The 25,792-nt window shown below is 53.5% G+C and overlaps 1 protein-coding gene across 7 annotated transcripts in view; it reads right to left on the bottom strand.

Moving 5' to 3' along the window:
- Window positions 1-25,792, bottom strand: part of IQSEC1 (IQ motif and Sec7 domain ArfGEF 1) — a 184,121-nt gene that overhangs the window by 63,937 nt on the left and 94,392 nt on the right. The window contains exon 1 of one of the 7 annotated variants that reach the window (XM_037802812.1): window positions 20,279-20,708. The exons of 5 other annotated variants lie outside the window; for them this stretch is intronic. In XM_037802812.1, the coding sequence (XP_037658740.1) occupies window positions 20,279-20,343 (65 nt within the window). In that variant the 5' untranslated portion in view covers window positions 20,344-20,708. Of the gene's footprint in view, window positions 1-20,278; window positions 20,709-25,792 lie in introns of those variants that run through there. One more of the 7 variants, XM_037802821.1, reaches the window with a different exon arrangement.

Raw genomic sequence — 25,792 nt, 5'->3', positions numbered from 1 at the left:
AAGCAGAGAGCCATTCTTGACAGCTCTTTCTCATCCCCTTCTTCCAATCTGTTGGCAAACTGAGCTGCTCCACCCCCAAAGTATAGCCAGCCTCTAACCCCTCACCCTGCCCCACTGTCCCCAGCCTCATCTGAGCTGCCCACCCTGGTGCCTTCCCCCATTCTCTGATCGGCAGCCGGGATCCTGTTAAAACGCCACCCAACCGTGTCCCTCCTCTGCTCCACCACCCTCCATGGCTCCCATAGCACTCGGCCTTCGAGCCAGAGCCCTCATGATTATGGCCCAGGAAACTCCTTGGGACTCCGCATTTCTCCGGTCACACTGACCCCCAGGCCTCCCATTCCCACATCGGTCACCCCAGCCTCCCGGTGCTCCCACCAAAGGCCTGGCCCCCATCAACTTTAGGCCCTCACGCACGGCCCACTCTGCACAGCGTGCTCTTGCAGTCCCTCGCTGCTTCAGGGTTTTACTCAAAGGCCACTGGGGGCTCCGTGAGGTCTGCTCTGCCCTCCCTTTACAACCTGGCCCCCTCCCCAGGGACTCTTATCCGCCCTGCTCCAGCTTTCTCTCCAGCATCAGCATCGACTATCTGGGGGAGTTTACAGTCTGGCTCCCCCACTAGAGTATCTGTTCTGAGCAGGCTGGGTCTCCAGAAGGGCATCTGGCATGTAGAAAGTGCACATTCTGAGCTGCTCCTATCCAGCCAGGGAGGGCTTTGGTTTGCTAAACCCAGAATCTGGGTGGAACGTAGGCCCGTGGGAGCAGGACCCCCTGGGCCAGGCACCAAGTCACACCCCACAAACAGTCGCAGCGCTCCCAGATGGCAACTGAGCTTCAAGAAGGGATTTCAGATCCTGGTGGGGGGTGGCGGGAGAGGGAGCCAGGCACCCGAGATGCACCCAAAGTTAACATTTCAATGCAGAAAGTCCACATGAACATGATTAAGAATCGTCTGGGAATGTGTTTCTAAAACAGGAAAGCTGGAAGCCTCCCCAGCCTCTGGGACACCGATGTCCCCACTCTCAGGAGGGTGGTAGGTGGGTGACAGAACCCAAAGACCCTCAGCCCAGTGCCCTGTGGCTCCCAAATTGGGCTGCTCCAGGGATTTACCAGGGGAGACTAAAAGGATCTCTTAACAGGCCCCATTCTGGACCACAGGTGGGGCCCCCAAAACTCTGCTTTTAAGAGTTCCAGGTGATTACAGCAGGCGGACTGTATGGCATCCCACGATTGCCAAGCCCCTTGTCATACCTATGGGGAAACGGAGGCCTGTGACGGATAGGACGGAGCCCAGTGCTCCTCTCTTCCCACCACCCCACATGACCTGCTCCGGACACCGCTTGTGGACGAAGGGGTGCACCCTGGCAGCCGAGGCTTTGTTTGGTGGATGACTGCCCTTTTTCTTTTTAAAATTAGAGCTAGTTATCAGAAACGTTCACTAGAAGTTCAGATCCCTGCTCTCTTTTAGAAAACCTAAATCAAAAGATAGCACGTGGCTGCGTGGCATCCACTGGCAGCCCACAGCTGGCTGTTTGCCCAGCCATCCATGCCTGCCCGTGGTCAGTGTCCTGCGTGGCTGAAGCACAGAGCTGTGGCCACAGGTCTGAATCCTGGCTCTGCCACTCACTGTAGACCTCAGACCAGGGACTGCCTCATTTTCCCCCAGTCCTATGGTCTGAAATTCATTCTGAGCCCGCAGGCTGTTGCGAGAAGGGAGGAGCCTGGGGCTGTGCACAGATTAAGTGCTCAAGAAATCACTCCATCCCCAGCCATTTTGCTCCTCCAGATGCCTCCAAACCTGGGCTGAGCCAGGGCCTGGCCATGGGCGGGCCTGAGGACTCGGTGTCCTCCTGAGCTGCAGTGAGACGCCTGGGTCCCCAGGCCAGAAAGGTCCCAGCTTCCTGACCCACCAGCAGCCACCACCCATCCAGCCTCCGGGGCCTCAGTCCAAGGGCAGCTGTGCCACAGAGAGGGGCCTGACTTAGGCTGAACACATAAGGAACAAGAACGCTCACCACCGAGTTAAAAACAAGGAAGGTGATTTTAAAAGTGTCCCTGTTTTCAATCACCCTGGAGATTCTTATTGATCCGAGTCACTCTGAGAAGTCTTTTTCATCGAACCACGGATAGGCGGTCAGGTTGCAGCGGGAGTTCAAGGTAGATACAAAACAAGCCACCCATGGGGACAGTCTGCCTTCATCCGAGACTGTCCCCGCAGAACCTCCCTCCCCACCATCACTCCATTCAGCGAACGTGTACTGCCTGCCTACAGTGTGAAGGGAAGGGGCAGTGCTAGGCGCTGGGGACCTGGAGTGAGCAAGACTGACACAGTCCCCATCCTCGTAGAGCTCCTGGGACAGAGTGGAGGCAAGGAGATGCATCATTACAACGGCTCGGCCTAAGAACGGTAACACATGGTGGACTCATGAGCAGAGAGCCCCACGCCCTGCTGCCAGGGGCCAGGGATGGCTTCCTGGAGGCACGCTATCAGCCAAGACTAGGGGAGAGGCAGCCACTAGGCAGGTGAGGATGCTGGGGGTGCTGGGTGGGTGGGTGGGCACCACATTTGGGAAGGCTAAGTGGAGTGGAGGCAGGGAGTCCACGGAGATACATGAGCCACTGAGATGATCCCTCTGGTGGGAACGCACACTGGGGAAGGGGGAGGGCAGGGGGCACCAGAATCGACAGGACCTCGTTGACAGGCTTGTCAGGGAGGCTGTGCTGGACCCCAAGGTTGCAGGTGCAAGTGGGTGGGATGGGCTGGGGCTGGCAGTTGGGAGAGCAGAGCAGAGCATGGTCAGGAGGGGAAGGATGGTGGGGAGAGAGAGCGGCTGGGAGGCCGTGCAGTGACTGAGGAGATGACGGGGCCTTGTGGTGGGGCAGCGCCAAGCTGGAAGGGCAAGACAGTGGGGGAGAATCCGGAAGGAAAGCCGGGTGCGGGTGGGGTCCCAGGCACTGCAGTGGTCAAGGCCCAGCATCACTAACAGGTTGAGGACAGCCAGGGTCACTGCCTGCTGGCCGCAGGAGGGGGCAGAAGCCAGGCTGTGGTGGGGTGAGGGGTGCGAGGGGAGGGCCAGGGGCCAGGGAATGATGAAGATGACTTTCAAGGAGCCTGAGGAAGACATGGGGTGTAGCGGAAGGTGGCTGGAAGGATTTCAGGGAAGGTTTGTGGCTTTAAAGCTGGAGGAGACCTGAGCACTTTTAAATGATGCTGGGAGAAGAATAAGGAACAAATGATGGGTCAGGGACCCCGGGGAGACGGGGAGTGACTACCAGGGAGTCGGCTCGGCTCTGGGCACAGGGCAGGGTGGGGGTGTAGCCTCAAGGGCCTCCTTGAGTGCCTCGCTTTCTCTGAGTCAGCTCTGAGGGTGCGGGACCCTCCCGACCAGCTGGGGCTCACACACGGGCTGACTGCAGGGGCCCAAGATCTGAAATGAGCAAACCAGGAAAAAGTGAAAGTTTCCCACCAACCCTGAGCCTGGTTCCAGACACGGGCTCCTGGGCCCATCTCCAAGCCTCGTGGCCCCCGTGACCTGTAGATGAACCCCCTGAGATGTGCCCCCCAGAGCCTGGCACTGCCCTCCCCAGGACGCCCATGGCTGACCCCGCCCCCTATGACTGCCCGTCCCCTCTTACCTCCTGCGGGCAGGACCACAGGGGCTGAGACCCGCCCTGCTGACCTCGCCCCTGGCCTGAGGTAAGGTCTGTCCCAGCCCTGCCCCACAGAGCGCAGCATTCTCTCTGATCACCCAGCGCTCAAAAGTGGCTTTCATATACGTATGAAAATATAGAACTCCGAACAATGAACTTTTCAGAGCAGGAGGCTATTTTTAGAGCTTTGCTTACTGAACCAACATCCAGCCTCTCCCCGTTTGTCAGCTGCTGCTGGGGCGATGGGCGATGGCCTGAGGAGACCGGGGGCGCAGCTGGGGGCTGAGGGGGCTCACTGGGCTGCTCAGGCACATGAGAAAGACGTGTTCTTCCAGGAGGCCCTGTGGCGGGATCCACCTCACGCCCGCTGGCCCAAGCGCACTGCACTGCTCTGGACAGCACTTGCCATCTCAACTCCGTGACAACGGGGTTGACAGGAGCCTGTGCTAGAAGCCCCTGACTCGGTTCCCACCTGCGCAGTGGGCGCAGGGCCGCCTCCTGCTGGGGGTCGGCGTGACCATGCCTGGAGAGTCTAATCTGCTGGAAATCACTTCAGGAGGGGCTGGGGACGGCCCTTCCCCAAACAGGGCTTGCTTTCCTCGGCACATACACAGAGGGAAGACAGGGAAAGTATCCTTGTCCAGTGACCCCTGGTCCAAACGCTGGCCAGGCCCCTCATCCTGTCAATGATGTGTTTTCGAAGGTTGTCTTTCCGGCTCTGGGGAGGTGGTGGCCCCAGCCTCCTGGGCCCAGGCTATACTCCCAAACCTAAAAGAATGTCCTGTCTGTCGGCAGGAGCAGGGGTGGAACCTTCTCACCACCCTGCCCTGAGGACTGGAAGTGGGTTTTGGAGGTGGGAATTTAGGTTCTGGGAGATGGGCAGGAGTCAGAGGGCAGCTCCAAGAACCTGGAAAGAGCTCGAGGACATGGCACCCAGTGTGGGGCTTGGCAAGGCCTCTCGGGGAATACAGATGCCAGCACGGGGCCTTGCACAACTGGCAGCTTGTGGGGAACAGGGGCCCATGCAGCCCACCTCTAGCCAGGATCATCCTAGGTGGAGGGAAGGAGAGGTGCTCCGGACCATCACTGACTCCTGCCCATCACGCCCTTAGATTTCTCCGTAGCATGTTGCAGCATCTGAATTTATCATGCCCCTGACACACACCCCTTTCTTATAAACACGTCTGTCTCTCCCCTTTGGAAACTCGGCTTGGGGTGGGGTGGGGGGCAGAGATGACTGTTCTTCTCCGATGCACCCTTGGTGCCTTTGCATGCTGCAGGCACTCAGTCAGCCTCAGTGGAAGGAATGTGTGAATGAACTGGAAGCAGACAGCAGCACCCTACTGTAGAGATGAGAACGAGGCTGGAATGGGCAGGGGAGATCCCTCCCTCCAATAACTGAGGCTCATGGCTCCTGTCTTCTCCCAGGACCAGGAGCCCTGGAAGGACCAAACTGCTCTCTCTATCCTCTAAAACCAGCGGACAGTGCCATACTCATTCCAGCTCTAATTACTAGGATCCTAGGCCACCCCATTTGATCCTCCCAAAAAGTCTACAGGCAGGACATCCCCCTCTTCCACTTACACATGGGAACACTGCAACTTCTCTGGGACATGCGGCACAGCGGGAAGGGGGCTGGTGGCTCTGGACCAGCGTCCAGGGCCCTCTCCCTCAGCATGTAGCTGGGCTGTGGATACGGAACGACTGTGCAAATCAGCGAGTTGCTCCAGCTCACAGACACGTGGTGCTGCACCCACGACACTGTCAACGCCCTGTACACCATCCCCCTGCCCACCCCCCCAGCCTCAACTTACCAAGGAACAGAGGCAGCATGTGGTCCCTATCCTGCAGGGACGCCCTGGGCCCAGCCCCCCTTGGACCACCTCTCCCTGCACACCCATCTCCCACAATCCGGGGAGGCCTGCGGGGCTGGGCTGGGCACTGGGGGACTCAGACAGGAAGCAGGGCGAAGAGACTTGCTCCACAGGCTGGCAAATGTGGGCTCTGACTTGGGCTGAAAGCCAGCTGGCAGAGGGGGCTGTGCGGCTCTGGGTGGGGGCAGGGGCCCGCAAGGAAGGGGTGGGGGACCAGTGCTCAGAAACCCTGCAGTCCAGCCCAGCCCAGCCGGGCCTCTTCTTGGCGAGCTGCCACCCATGGCCAGCCTCACTCGGTCCTGGAGAAGGCCCCGATCTGCTGACAGGATCTCACCCCACATCATGGGGACCAGCACACCAAATGGGGGAGAAAGGACCTAAATAAAAGAGAAATCAGCCCCCTAACGCCAATCCCGTGGCAGAGCCAGGGTGGGCACCCTTTCCAGGGAGAGGCTGTGAAGAAGCCCCTTCTTCTCCCCAGTGCCATTTGGGTCAGCACCAAGACAAGGGTGAGGCCCATGGCAGGGAGGCCTGGTGCCTCTGGAGAGATGGGTCTGGCACCCACTCCGCCCCGCTATTCCTCCTGAGAAGGCTCTCGGGGTGGCAGGGAACCTCTGTGCAAGGGGCCCACGGGTCCTGAGCCCCAAATCATCAGACCCTGGCCCACCAGGTTCTTGTGGCTCACTCTATGGGACCTGATAAGTGTTGACACCACTTTCCTGGCCACGGAGGGAATCTTTGCAATGCTTGCAAAGGACGAAAATTCAAGACCCAGTGCAAAGAGCAGAACTAGTGTCTGCAGCTCGGGCTCTGTCACTCCCAGGGAACCTGATTCAGCACCCCATGTCCCGAGAGGCAGGGTTCAAGAACTCCCTGGGTTCTGCCCAGTGGGTGGGAATACTGGGGTTTTCTGCTTTGCTGCACCCTCTGAGAGGTGGGTTTTTACCAGGCTCCACCAGAGTAATATCATTATACTGACTGTGATCCACAAGCCAACAGCCGTCGTTAACCACCAGGCCTCAATTAACCAGAAGCCCCCCCCTTCCAGAGTTCCACACAGTCAAGGCATCCTTTACAGAGCCATGTGACACCGGGAGTTTATTCCAAAATCGGACTCTCTGGGGGAAGTTCTGAACCCAAGCTCTTCCCACTCTAGAAACCCCCTCTGCCCTCGGAGGATGCCGATCTGTGTTGGGAATGGGAAGTACCGACTTGGAGTGTGGGGAAAGCTGGGGTGAAGGAAGCTCAGGAGGCCTTGGTGGAACTCCTGCTTCCCCACCTCCAGCCTGAGGGACTTGGGCCAAGTCCCCTCACCTCATCTTTACATTCCGTCCCACTCACCCAACAGGAAAAAGGGAATCAAGCAAAGACATGCTTTGCCGACTGTACATCCTCGTGCAAACACATGGGGGCTGTTCTGCTCATACCATCAACCAGAGGAGATTCACCGTCACCCTCTGTGGGGCCTACTGAGGCCAGAAAGACGGAAATCAGGAGAAGTGTGCTCCAGCTCAACGTCTTAGCCAACCCCTGCTCAGGAAACCAGAAACGCCTTGCCCTTGCCCACCTAAAGGTTTGTACTTTCAAAAGCCCCTTTCCTTTCACTCTACCCACAGCTTACCTGCTCCCGAGCAACAAAGCTTAAAATAACACTGCTGCCATAGCCATGATCTTATCTGGGGATGGCACTGCCTTATTCCTCTCCCTTGTTTAGATTTTGTTTTTTTAATTAACCATTTCCTACAGCCTGCCCTCTGCCAGACCCTCTCCCCAGCTGAGCCAGGCAAAGCAGTTCTTGTTGGTTCTACTGCATAAAGATGACCAGAAGCTTCCAAAACCCTTGGGTTCGCTCAGGAAGGTTTTTCAGAATACACACACAACCCAGAGCCAAAAATCTTGCCGGCTGAGCCAAATTAAATACAGAGGACTCTAGTTATTTCCATACGCCCAAAATGGACTTAAATAAAGCAGTTCTGTGTGGCAGTCTCCAGCAGACAGGGCTGGGCCAGGCCCCAGGGACGCCCCGGGAGGGCTGGGTGGGAGGCACAGGCTGGGGAGGCCGGCGCTGTGAGAGAACGAGGCAGGGAGGAGGGCACTACCCATCCTGCAGGCCTCCCTGCTGCACAGCCCACCCCATCGTCTGCCAGGCAGGTGTGCAGCCAGGGGCAGGGAGGGGAGTCATCTCGGCATCCAGGATGAGGCCAGCCTTAGCTCTCGGGTCCCGTACCCAGGCTGCCACCACTGGGCTGACCTCCAGGCTCTCCCCTACACTTGCCTACCCACCCTGCATTCAGTGCTTTCTGAAATGCAAATCCCATCCTGGCTTAAAAACCTTTGTCATGGGCCAAACTCCTTAGTGTGGCACCTAAGCCTCCCCCCCACCCCAATAGGACCCCTCTCCACCGCTCCAGCCTGCCATCTGTTTCGCTGCCCCTGTCTCACTCCCTTCTCTGCAGCTGTATGGAGCTGTCTGCGGGACAGGTGGTTATGGGCCACTGTGCCTTCCCACCATGCTGTTCCCTCTTTCTGGACACTGGGTGCCCCATGGCAGAGGGAGCACAGCCCAGGACAGCTTGTGAGGCTCCTCTGCCAGGCTGTGAGCCTACCCCAGGAGGAGGGAGCACATTTTATTTGTCTGTGTCCCCCACACCCAGCAGAATGGTTTAAAAGGGTGTATAGAATGAATGACTCAATTGACAATGATGAAAATAATAACAACAATAACGATACACTAACAGGTAACGATTACTGCACCAGGTACTGCTCTAAGCCCTTTGCATGGAACTAGTTCATACAATCTTTCAAGGGAGGTGCTATTGTTATCGTCCCATTCTGTAGATGAAGAAACGGAGGCGCAGAGAGGTGATGTAACTTCCCAAGGCCACATGACTTACATGCAGGGGCAAGGCTGGCTGAGGCACCGAGCCACCCCTTGTTGAGGGACCAAGCTGTTTCACACCTCCCTCCCTGTGTCCTGCTCTTCCCTCTGCCGGAAAAGCCCACCCTGCCTTGTGAGCCTGCCAAACTCCTCTAGCCCTCTCAGGACCCAGCACAAGCACTGCCCAGACTAGCCACATAGCAGCTACAAGGCTCTATAGCACATCATTGTTTCCCTGACTGCTCCCCCCCCCCCACCCCATCTTCCCAACATATCCAGCACAGAGCAGGGGCTCAGAAAGGGTCTGGGGGATGAATGAAGGCTCAGGGGAGGGAAAGCTGCCTCGACCAACCTCTTGCACCTGCAATGTTGACACACAGAGCCCTTTCTTGGCAACAGTCTGGCCCTAGCTGGCAGGAGCTATGTGACCTTGGGCAAGTGTCTCAGCCTCTCTGTGTCTCCGTTTTTCTGCTATGAAATAGGGTAGCATTGCCCTCACAGGCTTGGTGTGAAGACTGAAGGGTAACTCGTACACAAATCCTCAGCCCGGGATCTGTCCTTGGGAAGTGCTCAGCAGTAGCTACTGATCTCATTACTACCCAGGATAGTTATGATCTCCCCCATCACACTGGCACCCTGGGACTAAACGGGGGCAGGGTGTGGGGCAGTGGGCCAGAGTGGGAAGAGGCTTAGCAAGGGCCTTTCATTCAGCAATAAGTGTTAGATCATATGATCCAGCACCACTAAGATATATACATGCTGGCCAAACTGCAGTCACCCTGTGGTTCAGAGGCAGAATTACAGTAGGACTTGGACCCACTGTTTTGTGTGTGTGTGTGTGTGTGTGTGTGTGTGTGTGTGTGTTTGTCACGGGTCTTCTAGGTGCCAAGCATTGTGTTAAAACCTAGGGGTAGCAATAATATTGAATTCATAATAATGAAAGCAACTGAAATTTGCTGAGCACCTACTATGTGCCAGGCTCCAAAGGAGGTGCCACGTGATGGTCTGATATTGAGTGATGGTCTGGACGTGGGGGGTGAGGCGAAAGGAGGAGGCAAGGGGGTGAACCTGCCTTCTGGTGGAGTCACTGAGTGGAAGAGATGAAGACATGGAGGAGGGGGACAGAATGTTTCCCCTGGAACTTGCTGGATTGGGGGTGCCCATGAGACCACTGAGGAGAGTTGTCAAGTTGGCAGCAACAGGCCTAGGGCTGGGCTGGAGCCATATCAGAAGCCCCAGGACAGAAGAGGCTGCGTGGACAGGAGAGGAGTATAGGGCATGGGACACAGGCCCGAGGAACCCCGATACCGGAAGACTGGGGTGAGGAGGGGAGCTGGTCAAGCGGGCTGAGACCGAGTTACCCGGGTGGTGGGAGGAAAATCAAGGCAGCATGTCAAAGGCACCTCGAGGGCAAGCAAGGTACGCGGCTGATGGTACCCAGAGCAGGGGAAGATGCCCCTGCCCAGCCCCACCACAGAGCAAGGGGACACCTGGCAGAGGGTGATGGTTAATTTCCTGTATCAACCTGGCTGGGCTACGGTGTCCAGCTGTGGTTCAAAAGCTGGCCTAAATGTGGCTGGGGAAGGCTTTAGTAGACTTGGCATCTATGATCAGTTGACTTAAAGTAAAGGAGATGACCCTCCACAATGTGGGTGGCCCTCATCCAATCAGTTGGAGGCCTTAAATGTTCTGAACTGAGGGTTCAGGGAAAAAGCAGGAATTCTGCCTCCAGACCACACTCTCCACTCTTCCATGAGTTTCCAGCTTCAGGAATTCAGACTTAAGACTTAACATCCCTATGGACAAGTTAGGGTGCTCACTGCCCAGACACCCCTGAAGATGGAGAAAGAGACTGAGAGAAAGGAATAGCAACAAATAAGATAAGATTGAACAAAGGTCTATGAATACTGAAATTTTATATAATTTATAGATATATTTTTTGGATGCTGAGGTGTTAGAATGGCTGGAAGGAGGTAAATGACATGGTGGAACTGTAGCCTACAGCATCCCTTGGGATTTGCTCTAGAGCTGCTTGTTGAATTGTCACTTGAAGGTCTTCACCTTTCTGTATATACCTTGCATTGCATAATAAGGAAAGAACTGAAACTGTGGAACTGTAACCCATAACAATTTTTGAAATTACCTATGGCTGCTTGTCGAGCTGTACATCGAGAGATGACAGCTTTCTGTATGTATGTTATATTTTACAATAATGGAAATGGCTGAAGTTGCTCTCCAACTACTTGCAAAATTGTAGATTGAAAGTTGAAAGTTAGCACTGTTATGTATATATGTTAAAGTTCACAATTTAAAAAATGGGAAAAAAATTAAAAAAAAAAAAAAAAAAAGACTTCATATCCCTCTTACTGAAATTTCCAGCCTCAGGCCTGTCTTAGTGAATTTGGATTTGCTAGCCTCCCAAATGTGTGAGCCAATTCCTTACTTATAATCAATCTTTTAATACATATATACATATGTATTACACACATATAGCTTGCTGGTTCTTCACCTCTGGGGAACCCTGGCTGACCCAGTGAGCCATGGTCCTGCCTGGGGTTGCCGGGAAGGCTGGATAAAGGCAGGCCGGAGGGGCCAAGGCAGGGAGCCCTCCCATGGGAAGGGAATTGGCCCTGCCCTCGGGAACCCCCTGATCTAATGGGAGAGGCAGAGCCCATCTCCATGGACTGTCAGGCCTAATGGGAGAGGCACGGCCCCATCCTTGAGGAGTTCTGGGGTGACGGAGGAGAAATGGGTGCTCACACCCCAACGTGGCGATTTGGAAACACGGTCCTGACCCCCAGAAGGCCCTGCCTGATGGGGGGACTCACAGGCCTGGCCTCACCTGGATACTTCCTGACCTTGGGCTCCCACCCAGAAATCTCCAAATGGTTCTTTGACCCTGTGTTGAGTTGTCACTTGGTTGTCAAGGGTGGGAAAACCGGCCTGGCCCAGGTGCTTGAGCTGCACTGGCACAGTCAAGGGATGTTTCAGAGATCGCCGGGGACCTGCCCCAAAGCCCCACCCCGGTGACAGGGCCAGAGACGAGGCTGATCACAAGGCAGGTCCTTGAGGTAAAAGTCAACAAAATACGTGCATCACAGAGAGTGAACCCTAAACTAAACTATGGACTACAGTTAATAGTATAATTATGGTAATATTGTTTCATCGATTGTAACAAGAGTACCATGTCAATGCCAAGTGTTAATAATAGAGGAGAAAAATCAACAGCATGTTTGGGATTTGCTGCAAAATAATCCAGGAGCAGGGGGAAGCAGATAAGGATACAGATGAAATAAAACTGCACATGGGAGTTGATAGACCATTCTCTCTACGCCCGTAAAAGTTTGAAATTTTTCATAATAAAAAATTTGTTAAAAATGCTAAAAGTCTGTATCCACACCAAAGCCCATTATGTTCCTGTTCCAATTTGTCATTTTTATTCAGTGAGTGGAGTGGAAAGAAGCAAAAAAAAAAAAAAAAAAAAAAAAAGAACCTGCACATTTAAATCACGGCTCTGGAAAAAGTCAAGGCCCAGAAGGAACAGAGAATGTGTCTGGGTGGCCGCACAACCCCTTCCTCTAGCAGCAGAGGAAAGGGCCACTTCCTCCAACACTTCCTCTCCTACCCCCCCAGCAGGGGACTCTTCATCTGCGGGGACTGGTCGGGGACTGCATGGGGGAATGACGGATGTGACAACATGATTATTGGTAACCATAATTGTAGTTGATGCTTAGAAGAAAGATGGGAGCCGCTGTTATTTATCGAATGCCTCCTATGTGCTGGCACAACAGCAGCCCCTTCTTTCCCAACATCTCCCCCAGAAAGGAGTCTCGTTACCTCCTGGGGCCCAGGTGACTTCCAGTGGCTGGTAAACACGTTTCTGAGATGCAAGGCCACTGGGCAGAGCTTCCACAGGGCTCTGTCCACTCTGCAAATGGCGATCTCCACCCCTCTCTGGCCAGGGCCCCTCCATGCGTGGCTACTCAGGGTAACCGACGCTGCAGCCCGAGTGTGCATTCACGAGCTGGGGCCCAGGGAGGGTCCCACTCCTCCTGCCTCTTCCCATGTCTGCTTCATCCTCGATTCCAAAAAGCCTGGCACCCCCACCTACCTCCTCTTCCCCAACAGTGTCAGACAGGAAGAAGCGGGCCTGTAAATTAACCAGAAGCACAAAATTCTAGGCTCTGCAAAGCTTGACTACGTTATTTGCAGTCTCTAGACTCGGTTTCCCTGTATATGAAATGGGCTCCCAGGGCATTCAGGCAAGATAAGGCATGTTTGTGTAAGTCATTTTTTCTTCCGAAGCCATGCCCTTAGCCATGGTCTCCAACCTGTGCCAACTTCACACCCACCAAAAACTACCGGGGCTTTGCCCAAACCTGGCTGAACCCTTTAGCCCTTCCTGCCAGCACTCACCGGGCACCTGCCATGTGTGTGCACTGCACCCTGCCTCTCCCAAGGTAAATGTGCCTGTTGTCTCCATTTGACAGGGAAGGCCGCCGAGGCTCACAGTGATGACATCCTCGTGCAGACCACATCCAGGCCACATGTCAGGTTTCTCCAGTACCAAATACCACTCTCTGCCACTGCAGCCCACTGCCTCCCTGTCTGGAAGCTAGATGAGGCTGGAGAGGGCAGAGCTGCAGAACCAGAGAACTGAGCTGCGCTCTGGGCTCAGGGCTACATCAGACGGTGGAAGCAGCCCCGGGTAGGACTCCGACACCGGAGCTGCCCAGAGCTGACCAGGGCCCCAGAAGCTCAGTGCAGGCCCTTTCCTCGAGAACCCCATTGGTACTGCCATCTGCTTCCTCTGCCCTGGGGCTGGTTACATCAGCCTCAACATTCAGTAACGCTGACGTGTCCACAGGGGGCCTTTCTGTCACAAGAAGTTCAGGCCATTTGCCTGTCAATTCTAAGAAATCTTCACCCTAGCTAGCTGCCTACTTTGCAATCTTTCAAATTCACAGGCAAAATGAATTTCCACAGCACTCTTTACTGTCTACTTTTTAGCAGGTCATTTAACTCTGGCTGGAGGGCGCAGGCTACAAGCACATGTACAATCCTATGGGTTTTAGCCATTTCTCACCAAGTGTGCAATTATCATGCACACACACACACCCACGGCCTCCTCACACCACAAACAGCCCTTTAGCTGTTCTCCCTGGCTGCCGTCTCCCTGCCTCCCTCTTTCTTTTAATCCTGGGCTTGTCTGTGGCCAAAAAAGAGAAATTATCTACCCCATCTCTGAGACCACACCCCCTACCCCCTGAATGAGCAACACAGTGTAGTTCCAACACAGATGAAATGCACAGCCCTGAAATAGCTGAAAGCCACCACTGATTGGGTGTGTACTAAGCACTTTATGTGGACTAACTCATTTAATTATCCTAACAATCCTATGAGCTCCTATTATCAAACCTAGAAACAGAAGGGTTCAGGAAGGTGGCCAAGATCACGTGATCTCTGCAAATGACCATGAGGGTCTGGAGTTCACCCCTTTATCCACCAAGGAGTAAACTGAGGCCCAGAGAGTGGATGTGATGAGATGAGAGCCCTCTGATGAACATCAGGGCATTGGGGGAGGTGGCACGCGAACGGCCGATCAGCGCCAGCTCGGCTCCTGGGCTTTCTGGGAGTCTGTCCGAGGCCTCCTCTCTCTGGACGGCGAGATCCCTTGAAGCTTAATGATGACTGCATAATAAAAACAATGGCCACAGCTGTCACTTTCTGAGTATTTACTATAAGGCACCGTTCTACATGCTTTACATTTAATCCTTCACCTAGCCTTCCAGCCAGAAACAGAAAAGCCAACACCATTTGCTTCTACCTTTTAGAACAGGCATTGGGCAGAAAGTATTCATGGTGGCAAACGGGCACCGACCGGTCTGGATGACAGGCTATTTTGGGGGAAGCCTCTTCATTTGTATGAGTGAGGAGGCCACCTCCCCGCTGAGGATGCGTTCCAGATTTCGCAGCTTAAAAACAGTCCCTTCTTTCCTCCTGGGGGAGTGAGCTCAGCAGCCTGCACACATTTGCATCCTCTGATGACGTCAAAGTCCCCGGCCCAGAGGTTTCCTTGCCATGCAGAAACCTGCCATATTAGCGGTGGCCCTGCAGCAAGTCGGATGACAGTCGGCTGTTAACACCACCACTTTCCCTCCACAAAACCGCATTTTACACTCAAGCCAGGCTGGGGCTGCATGTGGGATACAGGAGCGCTGCCCTCTTCCTCAAAGATGCCACGAGGGCTCAAGACTAAACGGCACCTTCCCAGAACCCAGCTGCAGAACCTAGGGGTGCAGGCCTTTGGATCTGCAGGGGAAGAGTGGGGTTTCGCAAGACTCCGGGAGAGAGCTGTCATCAACCAGCTCACAGGCAGGAGGTGGTACATTCTGGGAACCCTGACACCAGGGCTGGACCAGACACCTGTTCCTGGGCCTGAGAGAGATGCAAAAGCCTCCACTGACGGTGGCGATATATTCTGCCGACGATTATTCAATCTCAGGGGAAGCAGCACCTGGCTAGGAAGAGTCCAGACTCTGAAGCCAGGCAGACTGAGCTTGAACCCTGGCTCCAGCACTTAGTAGCCCAAGGCCCTGGGCAAGTTGTGCACCTTCCCCCGTCCGCAAAATCAGAGATATCAGAAGTCTGTACTCATAACTTGCTCTGAGAATTAAATACTCCACACTGAGAAAACTAAATGGCAGCCACTGCTGCTATTACTATTATTGTATTATCACACTGACCTTTGAACAAAGGAACAAACACATGCAGTCACCGTTTCCACCGCTATACAAATGAGGAGGACTCTCACAAGGGTTCTACATCTGGGCTTTACATCCAAATTAAACTCTCATCCTTTTAGGAAATGGCAAACCAAGGGGGGAAAAAAAACAGAAAGAACAGCCCTACCCATCCAGGAGCAGGAAGCCACAGCCATGTACGACTAAAGCATGAGAAGTTATTAAGAGTCGGAGCAAAGAGAAGCGGAACCAAGGCCCTCAAGGGGAGAAGGAGGTTGCACAAAACCAGGCAGGCTTTAGAAGTCAGTCTCCAGCCTCGGGGGCCAGCCAAAGAAGAAAATCGTGAAGAGCCACATTCACTCGGCAGTAATTTTCCCAAAGGGAAAAGTGACGATGGTGATGATGGCTATCAGGTGTTGGGCATGTTGGATGTGTCACTCATAAGGCAAGGAGGACTGCGTGTCCCCCGATGGATATTTTTGGTCCCATTTCATGGATGAGAAAAATCAAGGCTCAGAGAGGTGAGGCAACATATCTGAAGTCACACAGTGATAAAGAGGCAGAGTAAGGGTTTTGTGCCTCTCCAAGGCCTGTACTCTGTGCCACACAGTCTCATGTTTGTAATCTTCGTTCTTCTACGTCTGGCCTGGGGCCTGACACAGAGTAGGTGCTTGGTAAATGTTTGCTGAGTGAATAAAGGAACATAGGGAAGCAACCCAAGTGTCCACCAAAAGATGGATGGATAAACAAAATGTGGCACATCCATACAGTGGGGTGCTTATTCAGTTGCAAAAAGGAGTAAAGTTCTGATCTATGTGACAACATGAAAATACTATGCTGAGTGAAAAAGCCAGATGCAAAGGGACAAATACTGTATGATTCCACTTACATGAAATATTCAGATTAAGAAAATTCATAGAGACACAAAGTAGATTACAGGTGACTAGGGGCTGGGGAGTGGAGGATATGGAGTTACTGCATAATGGGTGCCGAGTTTCTGATCTGGGGTGATGAAAAAGTTCTGGCAATGGATGGTGGTGATGGTGGCACAATATTGTACATGTGATTAGTGCCACTGAGTTGAACACTCAAAAATGGTTAAAATGGAAAATTTTGTTCTGTATATTCATATACTCCCACAATAAAAAAGAAAAATTTAAAGGAACATAGGAACATGCAAGGTTGGGTGTCCCTTGGGTCACTCACTTCTCTCCAGAGAACAAAGATCTCCCTGAAGCCCAGGAGAGCACACACACATTTGCCCATTGACCAGGTGCCGTGCTAGCAGAGTTCTGGAGCATAAGCACAGCCCTGGGCTTATGAGGGGTGGGTGGGAGGTGTGACACCTATCTAATTAGGCAGCCAGAACAGTGACAGGACCCAGGTGGCACCAGGCCATGCTTCCACTTTACTCGCCATCAGTATTCTTCCAGTAGCAGCTCATCCAGGGGGTGCAGCCAGATTCTCTAAGGCCGTGCCAATTAATTCTTCAAGAGCCTTAATGGCCTTCAGACTCATTACGATTTGCTTTTGAGGACCAATGATAAATCACACTCGGCAGGCTCCGGGGTGCCCTCCCCCCATCACACAAATGCACACCCACAGTCCGACGTGCAGACCTGTCCTACCACTGGGGAAGGCTCTCCCCGGGGCCTCTGGCTGGGTCAGAGTTGTGGCGTCGTCTTGCCTCTGTGTTTACAGGGCTGATATTCCACTCATCATCATAATTCAAAGGAAATTTACAAAAGAGGAAGGAAGAAAATCTAATGGGTCACTGCTGGTGGGAAGTGCAGAGTGCTGACTTGGACCAGTGTGGCTGGCCAGCACGAGGGCCTTTTAGACACCTGCCTTCTCAGAGCACCTTTGGGAAGCAGTAGGCTCATTCCCTTTCCCGGAAGGGGAAACCGAGGCCCAGAGGGACCACGGAAGCCTACAGAAATTCACAAAGCTGATCCGGGATTTGAGCGAGCCCACGTCTTTTCCAATGCCCCAAGCTGCCCGGAATGCAAAGATTCTCATGGCAAATTGTAATCTTGTGTTCCAAATAGTCCCACCAGATAAAATCACACATGTGCATGCATGCACACGCACATGCAAATGCACACACATATACCATGCTCCTGCAGTCCCGGGAGCCTCTGTCTAGTCCCTTCCAGAAACACCTATTTGCTCAGCCATCATCACACTGTTTGACTACGCAGCTGTCGATCCTCTCCATGTTTCTGAACCAAAGCTGTGTAAATATTAGCACAACTAGTTCATAGTCCAACTTCCTTGAGCAAAAGCCTGAAAATCCTGGCAGGGATGGCAGGGGCTCTCCAGGGGCCCACATCTGAGCATCTGGGGTTTTGCTCTGGGGTCCCCTTCTGATCAAGTTATTAGACCCCCTGCCTGAGTGTGCCCATCTGGAAAAGAGGGTAAAAAGAACCCTGGCTTGCTGCCAGGCTCAAACAGCAAAACATCATGGTGCCGAAATGCAAGGTGCTACCCTGCTGTGAATGAGAAGCCTGCTAGTTCAGGGTGGCACCGCTGCACCTGGGAGTGGTTATCCGTGGCCTGTTACAGGCTGACTGTCTCCTAAGGCTTCCGGAGCACCTGGATCCTATCTGGGGCCCAGAGAGGGGGAGATGGCCGGCTGGAGGGACTCCAGGCCTTCCAAGCCCAGGAGACACCTGGCTCAGCCTCCAGGCCCAGGGGGCTGGGCTGCTTCTCTCCACACCCTCTCCCAGATTTCCCTTGGAACCACATACCAGGTGTTTCAGAGCAGATGGGGTCCACCTGCTCTGAGGCCAAAAGGCAAACTGAGGACAGGGCTGGAGTGGGGGGGAGCTATCTCACTTCCTGGGAAAACTGACCCATACTTGGAGACTGCAGTAGCAGCTGTTCATCACCAGCCCAGACCACAGGCTTCCCTGCAATTGAGAGATTCAGATCAGATACCAGAAGGAACTTCCAATGAAAATAGATGTAGGACCGAGAAATATGCAAAAGTGGCCACAGCCATCCCAACAGGAAGGGTGAAATGAGAGAGGTCCTAACGGAGAGGTGGAAAAACCACTCTGTCCCTTCCAGCTCCTAGCGTGTGTAGCTAGGAGAGCATGCCGACTAGTTTTTTCACGTTCACCACCCGTGTTCCCAGCTAGACTGCTGGCTCCGTGAGGGTTGCCACTCCAAGTTTTGTTCTCTGCTACGTCTCCAGCACCTACAATAGAGCCTGGATTACGGTCAACACTCCATAAACCACAGGGCCTTTGCATTGAGGAGACTTGATGCTCAACCTCAGGTTGCTTTCCTGCAATGTGGGATGCTGAAAACCACAAGGAAAATCATGCAAAAGCACCAGTGGGTGGGGAAAGGTTGATGGATGTGTAAGGCAGCGTGCATGCGTAGAATGTGAATCGCGTGACCCCCATTCTAGGACCGATGCCACCGATTTGAGATAGATGGCCCTGCAGCTGCAGCTTGCCCGGCCCCCACCCCAGATGCAAGGAGGCACTGGTCCTTGGGAGCGCCCCACCACCACAATTCCCCATGGAGCTTCAGCATCCAAAGCCCCTGAGGGGTGAGAAAGGGACAGCAGAGAAACGCACGCATGGTCTCCGTGCAACTGCCAAGCACACGGAGCAGAATGTTTGAACACAAGGATCAAATGACTCCAGCTGGGCTCCCCCCAGAGGGGGTCTAACACTAGGCAAATCGGTTCATCAACAAATCACCTCAGCCCCACACCCCTGCCCCTCGGAGGGGCCTGCAGACAGCACAGGGTGGGCAGCTGTGCTGGCGAGCGCGGAGAGGAAATCAATATTCTCAGCACACATGCACACACACACACATTCTCTCTCTCTCCACAAATAAAGGCCTTGGGTGCTCAGACAGCTGTCCACGGGCCCCCAAAGCAGAGGCAGGAAGGCCTCTCTGGTGCACACCCTTATCCCCACCAGACTCTGTCCCCAACCAATGCAGGTGACCACTTGGCTCCCCTGCAGATACACAAACACCCCCAGACCCACCAGCAGCCCCTCTCGCACTTGCACTCAGTCACAAGCCCCAGCCACACGCAACTCAAACTCTCTGCTCTCTGCACGGTCCCAGGTGCCCCTCATCAGGCTGCCGGGCACGCAGGACACAACGCCCAGGTGCTCACACAGCTGGAACACTGCTCACGGCTCTCTTCCACACTCACGCCAGGCACAAGCACACCCTCACTCGGGGTCTCACCAACAGATGCAGAAACATAAAGCACACCCAGGGTTTCCAATAAGCAGCCCTGCGTAAAGACGCACATGCAGCCTCTAGCCCACCCGCAGTGGTGTCAGACACAAGCACAGACACATTCCCAGCCACAGCCTGACAGGCACGCTTTCTCTCTCTCACAATTCCCCTCCAAGTTGTTTTTCTCTTACATGTACCCAAACTGCCATCCAGTTTCCCACTCACACATAAACTCACCCCCAAAGTCACTCTCAACACACAAATGCACCCTGCCAGACGGTCTCTCACACTCACCCCTTACACACACAGACAAACACAAGGGCTCTCATCCCAAGAGACTCACTCCCACAGTAATGCACACACTCCCGTCCTGACAGCAGCTCTTTTGTCACAAACACAAACTCGAGTCTTGTCCCCATTTCACACTCCCAAATACGGACACACTACCATTCTGTTGGTCTCTCTCTCACGCACACTCACACAGGAACCGCATCCCAACAGGTTCCTACACTTGAGCACACCCATTCCAGCAGCCTGTCTCGTGCACACACTCACACGTACATCCCTGGCAGCCTCTAACAGACCATCACACAGACAAAACAGCACCACCGCGGGGCTTTCCCACAAATCCCCAGACACAGGGCACGCGCATCCCCACCCCCTGTGGGTCCTACAGCCCCCCCATCCCCACCAGGTCCCGACAGCCCTCCGGCCCCGGCGGCTCTTACAGCAGAGACCCACCCTCCACCCTCCACCCTCCCTTCCTCCCGCCCGGCCAGACCCCCGGCCCCGGCAGGCCCTGCCACCCTCACCCCCAGGCCCGGGCCTCGCCGGCCCATCTCCGTGCCGCTCCTCCGCGCCGCCCTCTCACTCGGACCCTGGCGCCCACTGCCCCGGCCTCGCCCCGCCGGGGCCCTCACCCGCTGTCCAGCTCCAGCTCCAGCAGGGACTGGGTCCGCTCCGAGTTGCAGTGCAGGCACCACATGGCGGCCGCAGGGGCAGCTGACCGGGGCCGGGCGCCCGGGACCCAGGCCCAGCCGAGCGCCGCCGCCTCCCGACAGCGGCGGCCGGATCCTGGACGGGCCGCCGCCCGACCACCCGCCTGGCGCGGCGCGAGGCCCGGCCGGAGGTCGCCCGGCCCAGTCCCTGCCGGTACCCGAGGCCAGCCAGCGCCCCCTTCGCCGCGGCCGTCGCCACCCGCCTGGCGCAGCGCGAGGCCGGGCCGGAGGAATGTGGCCCGGAAGGGGGCGGGGCCTAAGGAGCCGGGGGCGGGGCCGCGCGAGGAGGCGGGGCTGACGGAGCCGCGGAGGGAGGGCTGCAAGGGGCGGGGCTGCGCGCGAGGGGCGGGGCTGACGGAGCCGCGGGGGAGGGCTGAAAGGGGCGGGGCTGCGCGCGAGGGGCGGGGCTGCGCGCACAAGGATAAACCAAGCAGAGCGCGGGATGGAGTACGCAGGGGCGGGGCCGAGCGGAGGCGGGGCTGGGCTAAGCGGAGCCGAGGGTTGGGGGCGCGGGGGCGGGGATGCACGGGAATGGGTCTCCCGGAGGGGGCGGGACTGCGGGGAACGGGTGGCCGAGGTGCGCGCGCGGGACTGGACACTGCCGGGTGGAGCCGCGGGCGGCGAGGGAGCAGGGCGCCGGGGCGGGAATCCCTTGCGCTCCCCCTCCCACTCCAGAGCCCCCCCAGTATCAGTGTCCCCATCTGCAATGAGTAAGCTCATCAAATACAGGGCAGCCAACCCGAACCCACCGTGCTGCCCAAGCCACCCTCTGCCTTGCCTGGCATTGGCCTCAGTTTACAAAATGGGGCCACTGCATGCCCGGGCTCCGATGCTAATGCCCCGGAAAAAAGAGTGGGTCCAAACTTGAAGTTAGAGACAGCTTTTGGGAGTTTACTGGGGGGGGAATCTGTTATCCCTGGTATAACACCAACAACCTCCTGCAGCACCCTGAGACACCTGTTAGACCCCGTGGCAGGCTTCAAGAAATAATTAGCATTTTGGTGCAGTTTCCGGATATTTGGTCCTCAAAGCAACTCTGGTGGAGTTATGACTTGGCCCATTTTACAGAGGAGAAAACTGAGGCTTCCTCTCATTCTGTCCCTCTCCCCTAGCCACTTGGCTATTCCTACTATTAGCCCTCCAGGCTTGCTGCCCTCCATTTGTATATGTACTTATTATCTGTTCTTGGGCTCCATGAAGGCAATGTCAGACCGTACTCACTCAACACTTGTGGAATGCCAGGATATGGCTGGGAGACATCAAGCAGAAAAAGATACAAGCAAAGCCCTCACCTGTCCTGGAAGGCTGCACCTGCAAGTCCAGTCTCCCAGAGAGCCTGGCAGCTGGCAGGTCAGTGGGAGTCAGGAAGCTGCAGGAAGCCACGATTGCAGGGGTGTCATCTTGTGCCCTTTTGAATCTTTCATTTGGAGACGATGATGCAAAGGGCCTGACAGATGGGTGTTTTTCCCAGATGGGGAGATGGGGGTGGGGGGCAGTGAAGGAAGAGGATTGGGCTGGCCCAGCTTGCAGCATGAGAAAGGCGGTCACTAGAGACAGTTTAGTGTGCCAGGGTTCTCAGGCAAGAGGCTGAGAGGGAACCCAGAGCCCTCTCGCTGCCCATCCCCACACCCCTCCTCTTGGCTCCTGATGCTTTCCTTGCTTAATTGATCATACAGACATGGTAGGGAATATATTTGCAAATTATATATCTCATATGCGTCTAGTATCTAAAATATTTAAAGAACTCTTAGAATTCAACAATCTAAAAAGGACAACCCAATTTAAAAACAGGGAAAGGGACAGAATAGGCATTTCTCCAAAGGAGATAGACAAATGACTAATAAGCACAGGAAAAGATGCTCAACATCATTAGTCATTAGGGAAATCAAAACCAAATCAAAACTACAATGAGATACCACTTCATGCCCACTAGGATGGCTATAATCAAAAAGATGACAAAAGTACATACAAACAGGATTCTGGAAGGAGACGATCACTTTGCAGCACTGCTCAAAAAGAGTAACCATAGCTTCCATCTGTCTGGGGGGAGGGATGAAATAATCCAGTGGAGGGTGGGGGCAGAAAATTCCCAACCCAGCCTGAAACTGCCCTCTAAAAATAGGCTGCAATAAATGGAGCCAAGAGAATTCCCCCAGCCCAGCTGCTCCAGCACTCCAGACACAGACTCCGACTCACAACCCGGATTCTCCAAGAATTCCAGGAACTTCTCCAGGCACAGGGCCCGCCGCCCACCAGGATGGTCTTGGCGACATCGCTCTGGCTGAGATTTAGAAGGGGGCTGAATTTCCATTGGCATTTGCAGCACCAGAGGATAGAAACCTCTGGAAAGCAAATGCCTCTTAATTCTCTTTTTTTGTCTTCCTGCAAAGCGTGCCTTTTGCTTCTGCTCATTTAACTGCCTCATGGATTAATAATTTAGGGAATCGTGAAGGGGAACAAGAAAAGTTCCATCCAGAGAGGCAGAGAAGGATGATTTTCCTGCCTAAATGGCCAGACTGGGCAGAATTCTTTCAGGTTTCATTCCAAGTCTCAGTTTCTTTCATCTCTAAAGTGTGCTTCATGAGCCACCCTACCCTGGCTGACTCATCTTGCTCTTTAATTTAATTTAGCGAGCATTTGTTAGCCTCATTCTGCTGGGACAAATATCCCCCAGTATGGTGTTATGAGAGCCTGGAGGAAGGAGTTTGTAACTTTGCCCCAAGAGAGGCTCCAAAAATGAGGGAACATTTGGGCTGGGTCATGAGGAATGAGGAGAAGCCCATGAACAGGGGTTGTAGGGTACCAGAAAGTTGTGAACATATTTTGTGCCACTGTATCATTCCAGGTTTTAGTTACAAGCTGCTTGCCTTGGCCTTTTCACATGCCACAAACTGACTTAGTCCCTCCCCCCCGGGTTCTAATAGGCTCCTGTCTTGTCAAAGCCTTCCTGTCATTCAACCAGACATGTGGCACTCTCTTCAAAGCCCACCTTTTGCAGCCCCTCTCCCAGAGCTGTCAGGCCTGTGTGGTCTGGTTCTGGTTCATCTCTCTAGCCCTCACCTCTCATAATATTCCATCCTTGCAGGCTACACCTCCAGCAATATAAAGCTTCTTTCAGCTCCCCAAACTCCCCACTGGGCCGAGCTCATGTATTGGACTTCAGGTTTCGGCTTTCAATGTCACTTGTCCCAGGAAGCCACCCCTGACCAGCCCCTAGGCCAATCTCTCTCTTATGTGCCTTTAAAGTTCGCATCTCCTCTATGACCACACCAGTGTGCTGTATTATAATCACCAGGCAGAGTCTGTATCCTGCTCTGCAGCATCCCTTACCTAGTATGGGACCTGGATCACTGAAGATGCCCCACAACCGAACAAATCAAAGGTTGGCAATTTACGGCCTGTGAGCCAAGTCCAGCCCGCTGCCTGCTTTTGTAAATCAAGTTTTATTGGAACGCAGTCCTGCTTGTTCATTTTTGTCTACAGCTACTTCCATGCTACAGTGACAAAGCTGAATGCTTGCAACAGAGATGAATGGCCCGCAAAGCCTAAAATATTTACTATCTAGCCCTTTATGGAAAAAGTCTGTCAACCCTAAAATAAATGAAGCTTCCCTCCCCAGCCACAGGAGTTTCACATTCAGTCTCCAGCCATCCTGGCAAACCCTCTGCCCGTTCAGTCAGACCCGCAGTGCCCTGTCTTAGAATCCAAACATCATGGGGGAGGAGGATGGTTAAAACAATAGGGCTGTGCTCACAGCGGTATTATTCACGATCGCCAAAAGGTGGAAACAACCCAAGTGTCCATTAGGAGATGAATGGATAAACAAAATGAAGCATATTTATGCAATGGAATACTATTCAACCATAAAAAGGAATGAAAGTTTGATCCATCCTACAACATGGATGAATCTTGAAGACATCATGTTGAGCGAAATAAGCCAGACACAAAAAGACAAGTATCAAATGACCCCACTTATTTGAAATATCTAGAATCAGCAAATTTATAGTGACAGAAAGTAGATTAGAGGTTACCAGGGACTGGGGGAGGGGGGGCGGGGGGGAATGGGGAATTATTGCTAATGTGTACAGAATTCCTCTTTAGGGTGTTGAAAAAGTTCTGGAAATAGGTAGTTATGATGATTGCATAACACTGCAAATGTAATTAGTGCCACTGAATTGTACACTTAAAAATGAAAAACAAGAAACAGAAGCAAAAACGATAGAGCAGACCATGTGGCCTCTGGACAAGATGACCACAGATCTATGTGCCCATGTGTGCAAGGATGTATGTCCAAAGATGTGACTTGTTTGTAATAGTAGAACACTAGGGAGGAAACACTCCATGTCCCTCGATGGGGACAGGTTAAGTAAATCCTGGTACACCCATCCATGGCACCCAGTGTTCAAAAGATGGCAGCAGGTCATACAAACTTACAGGAAGAGATCTCTGAGATGCATCATTGTGATACGAAGTGCAGAAAAAAGTGAAATGTGTTTACAACAAAATACATAAAACACTGGTAGGCCTAAGTACTTACATAGGGTTGTATAATCATAAACTTTTTCTTAAAGGAGATCCAGAAACAGGTATCCAAGAAAGTGATTACCACCTGGAAGGGAAATGGGGAGCTTCAGAGATTCTAGGAGCCAGGGCTTTGCCATCTATACCGGTTTGTATATTCATGTCCCCCAGAAAAAGCCATATTCTTTAACGCATTCTTGTGGGGGCAGACGCATTAGTGTGGATTGGGTTGGAACCTATTGGTTCAATGTCCATGGAGTGGTGACCCACCCAACTGTAGGTGATAACTCTGATTGGATAATTTCCATGGAGGTGTGGGCCCACCCATTCAGTGTGGGCATTGATTAGTTCACTGGAGCACTATATAAGCTCAAGACAGAAGGAACTCACAGCTAGCTGAAACTGAGACAGACATTTTGAAGACAGCTATTGGAAGCTGATGCAAACATTTTGGAGAACACCATTTTGAAATGCAACCTGGAAGCAAGCAGACGCCAGCCACGTGCCTTCTCAGCTAACAGAGGTTTTCCAGATGCCAATGGCCTTTCTCCAGTGAAGATACTCTTTGTTGATGGATACTTTATGGCCTTAAGACTGTAACTGTGTAACCAAATAAACCCCCTTTTATCAAAGCCAATCCATTTCTGGTGTTTTGCATTCTGGCAGCATTAGCAAATCTCAACACCATTAAAGCTTGAGGTCTAGTTTGGAAATGGTTTTGCAGTTTTCAAAGTGTTCAACAACAACAAAAAGCCAGTGAAATGAGGAAATAAATACAAAAAAACATGGTAATCCAAGGAGGTCTTCTAGCATCTTCTAGCAAGGTCTGCAGCCCACCAGAGTCAGTTCACAAAGCCCCCCAAATTCTAGATGGTGCTTAAGCTGCCTCTCAGACCACTCCAGATTCCTTATCTT

The sequence above is a fragment of the Choloepus didactylus genome, chromosome 1 (assembly GCF_015220235.1).
Source record: "Choloepus didactylus isolate mChoDid1 chromosome 1, mChoDid1.pri, whole genome shotgun sequence".
In the NCBI taxonomy this organism is placed as follows: Eukaryota; Metazoa; Chordata; class Mammalia; order Pilosa; family Megalonychidae; genus Choloepus; species Choloepus didactylus.
This window is presented reverse-complemented; position numbering and strand designations above follow the sequence as displayed.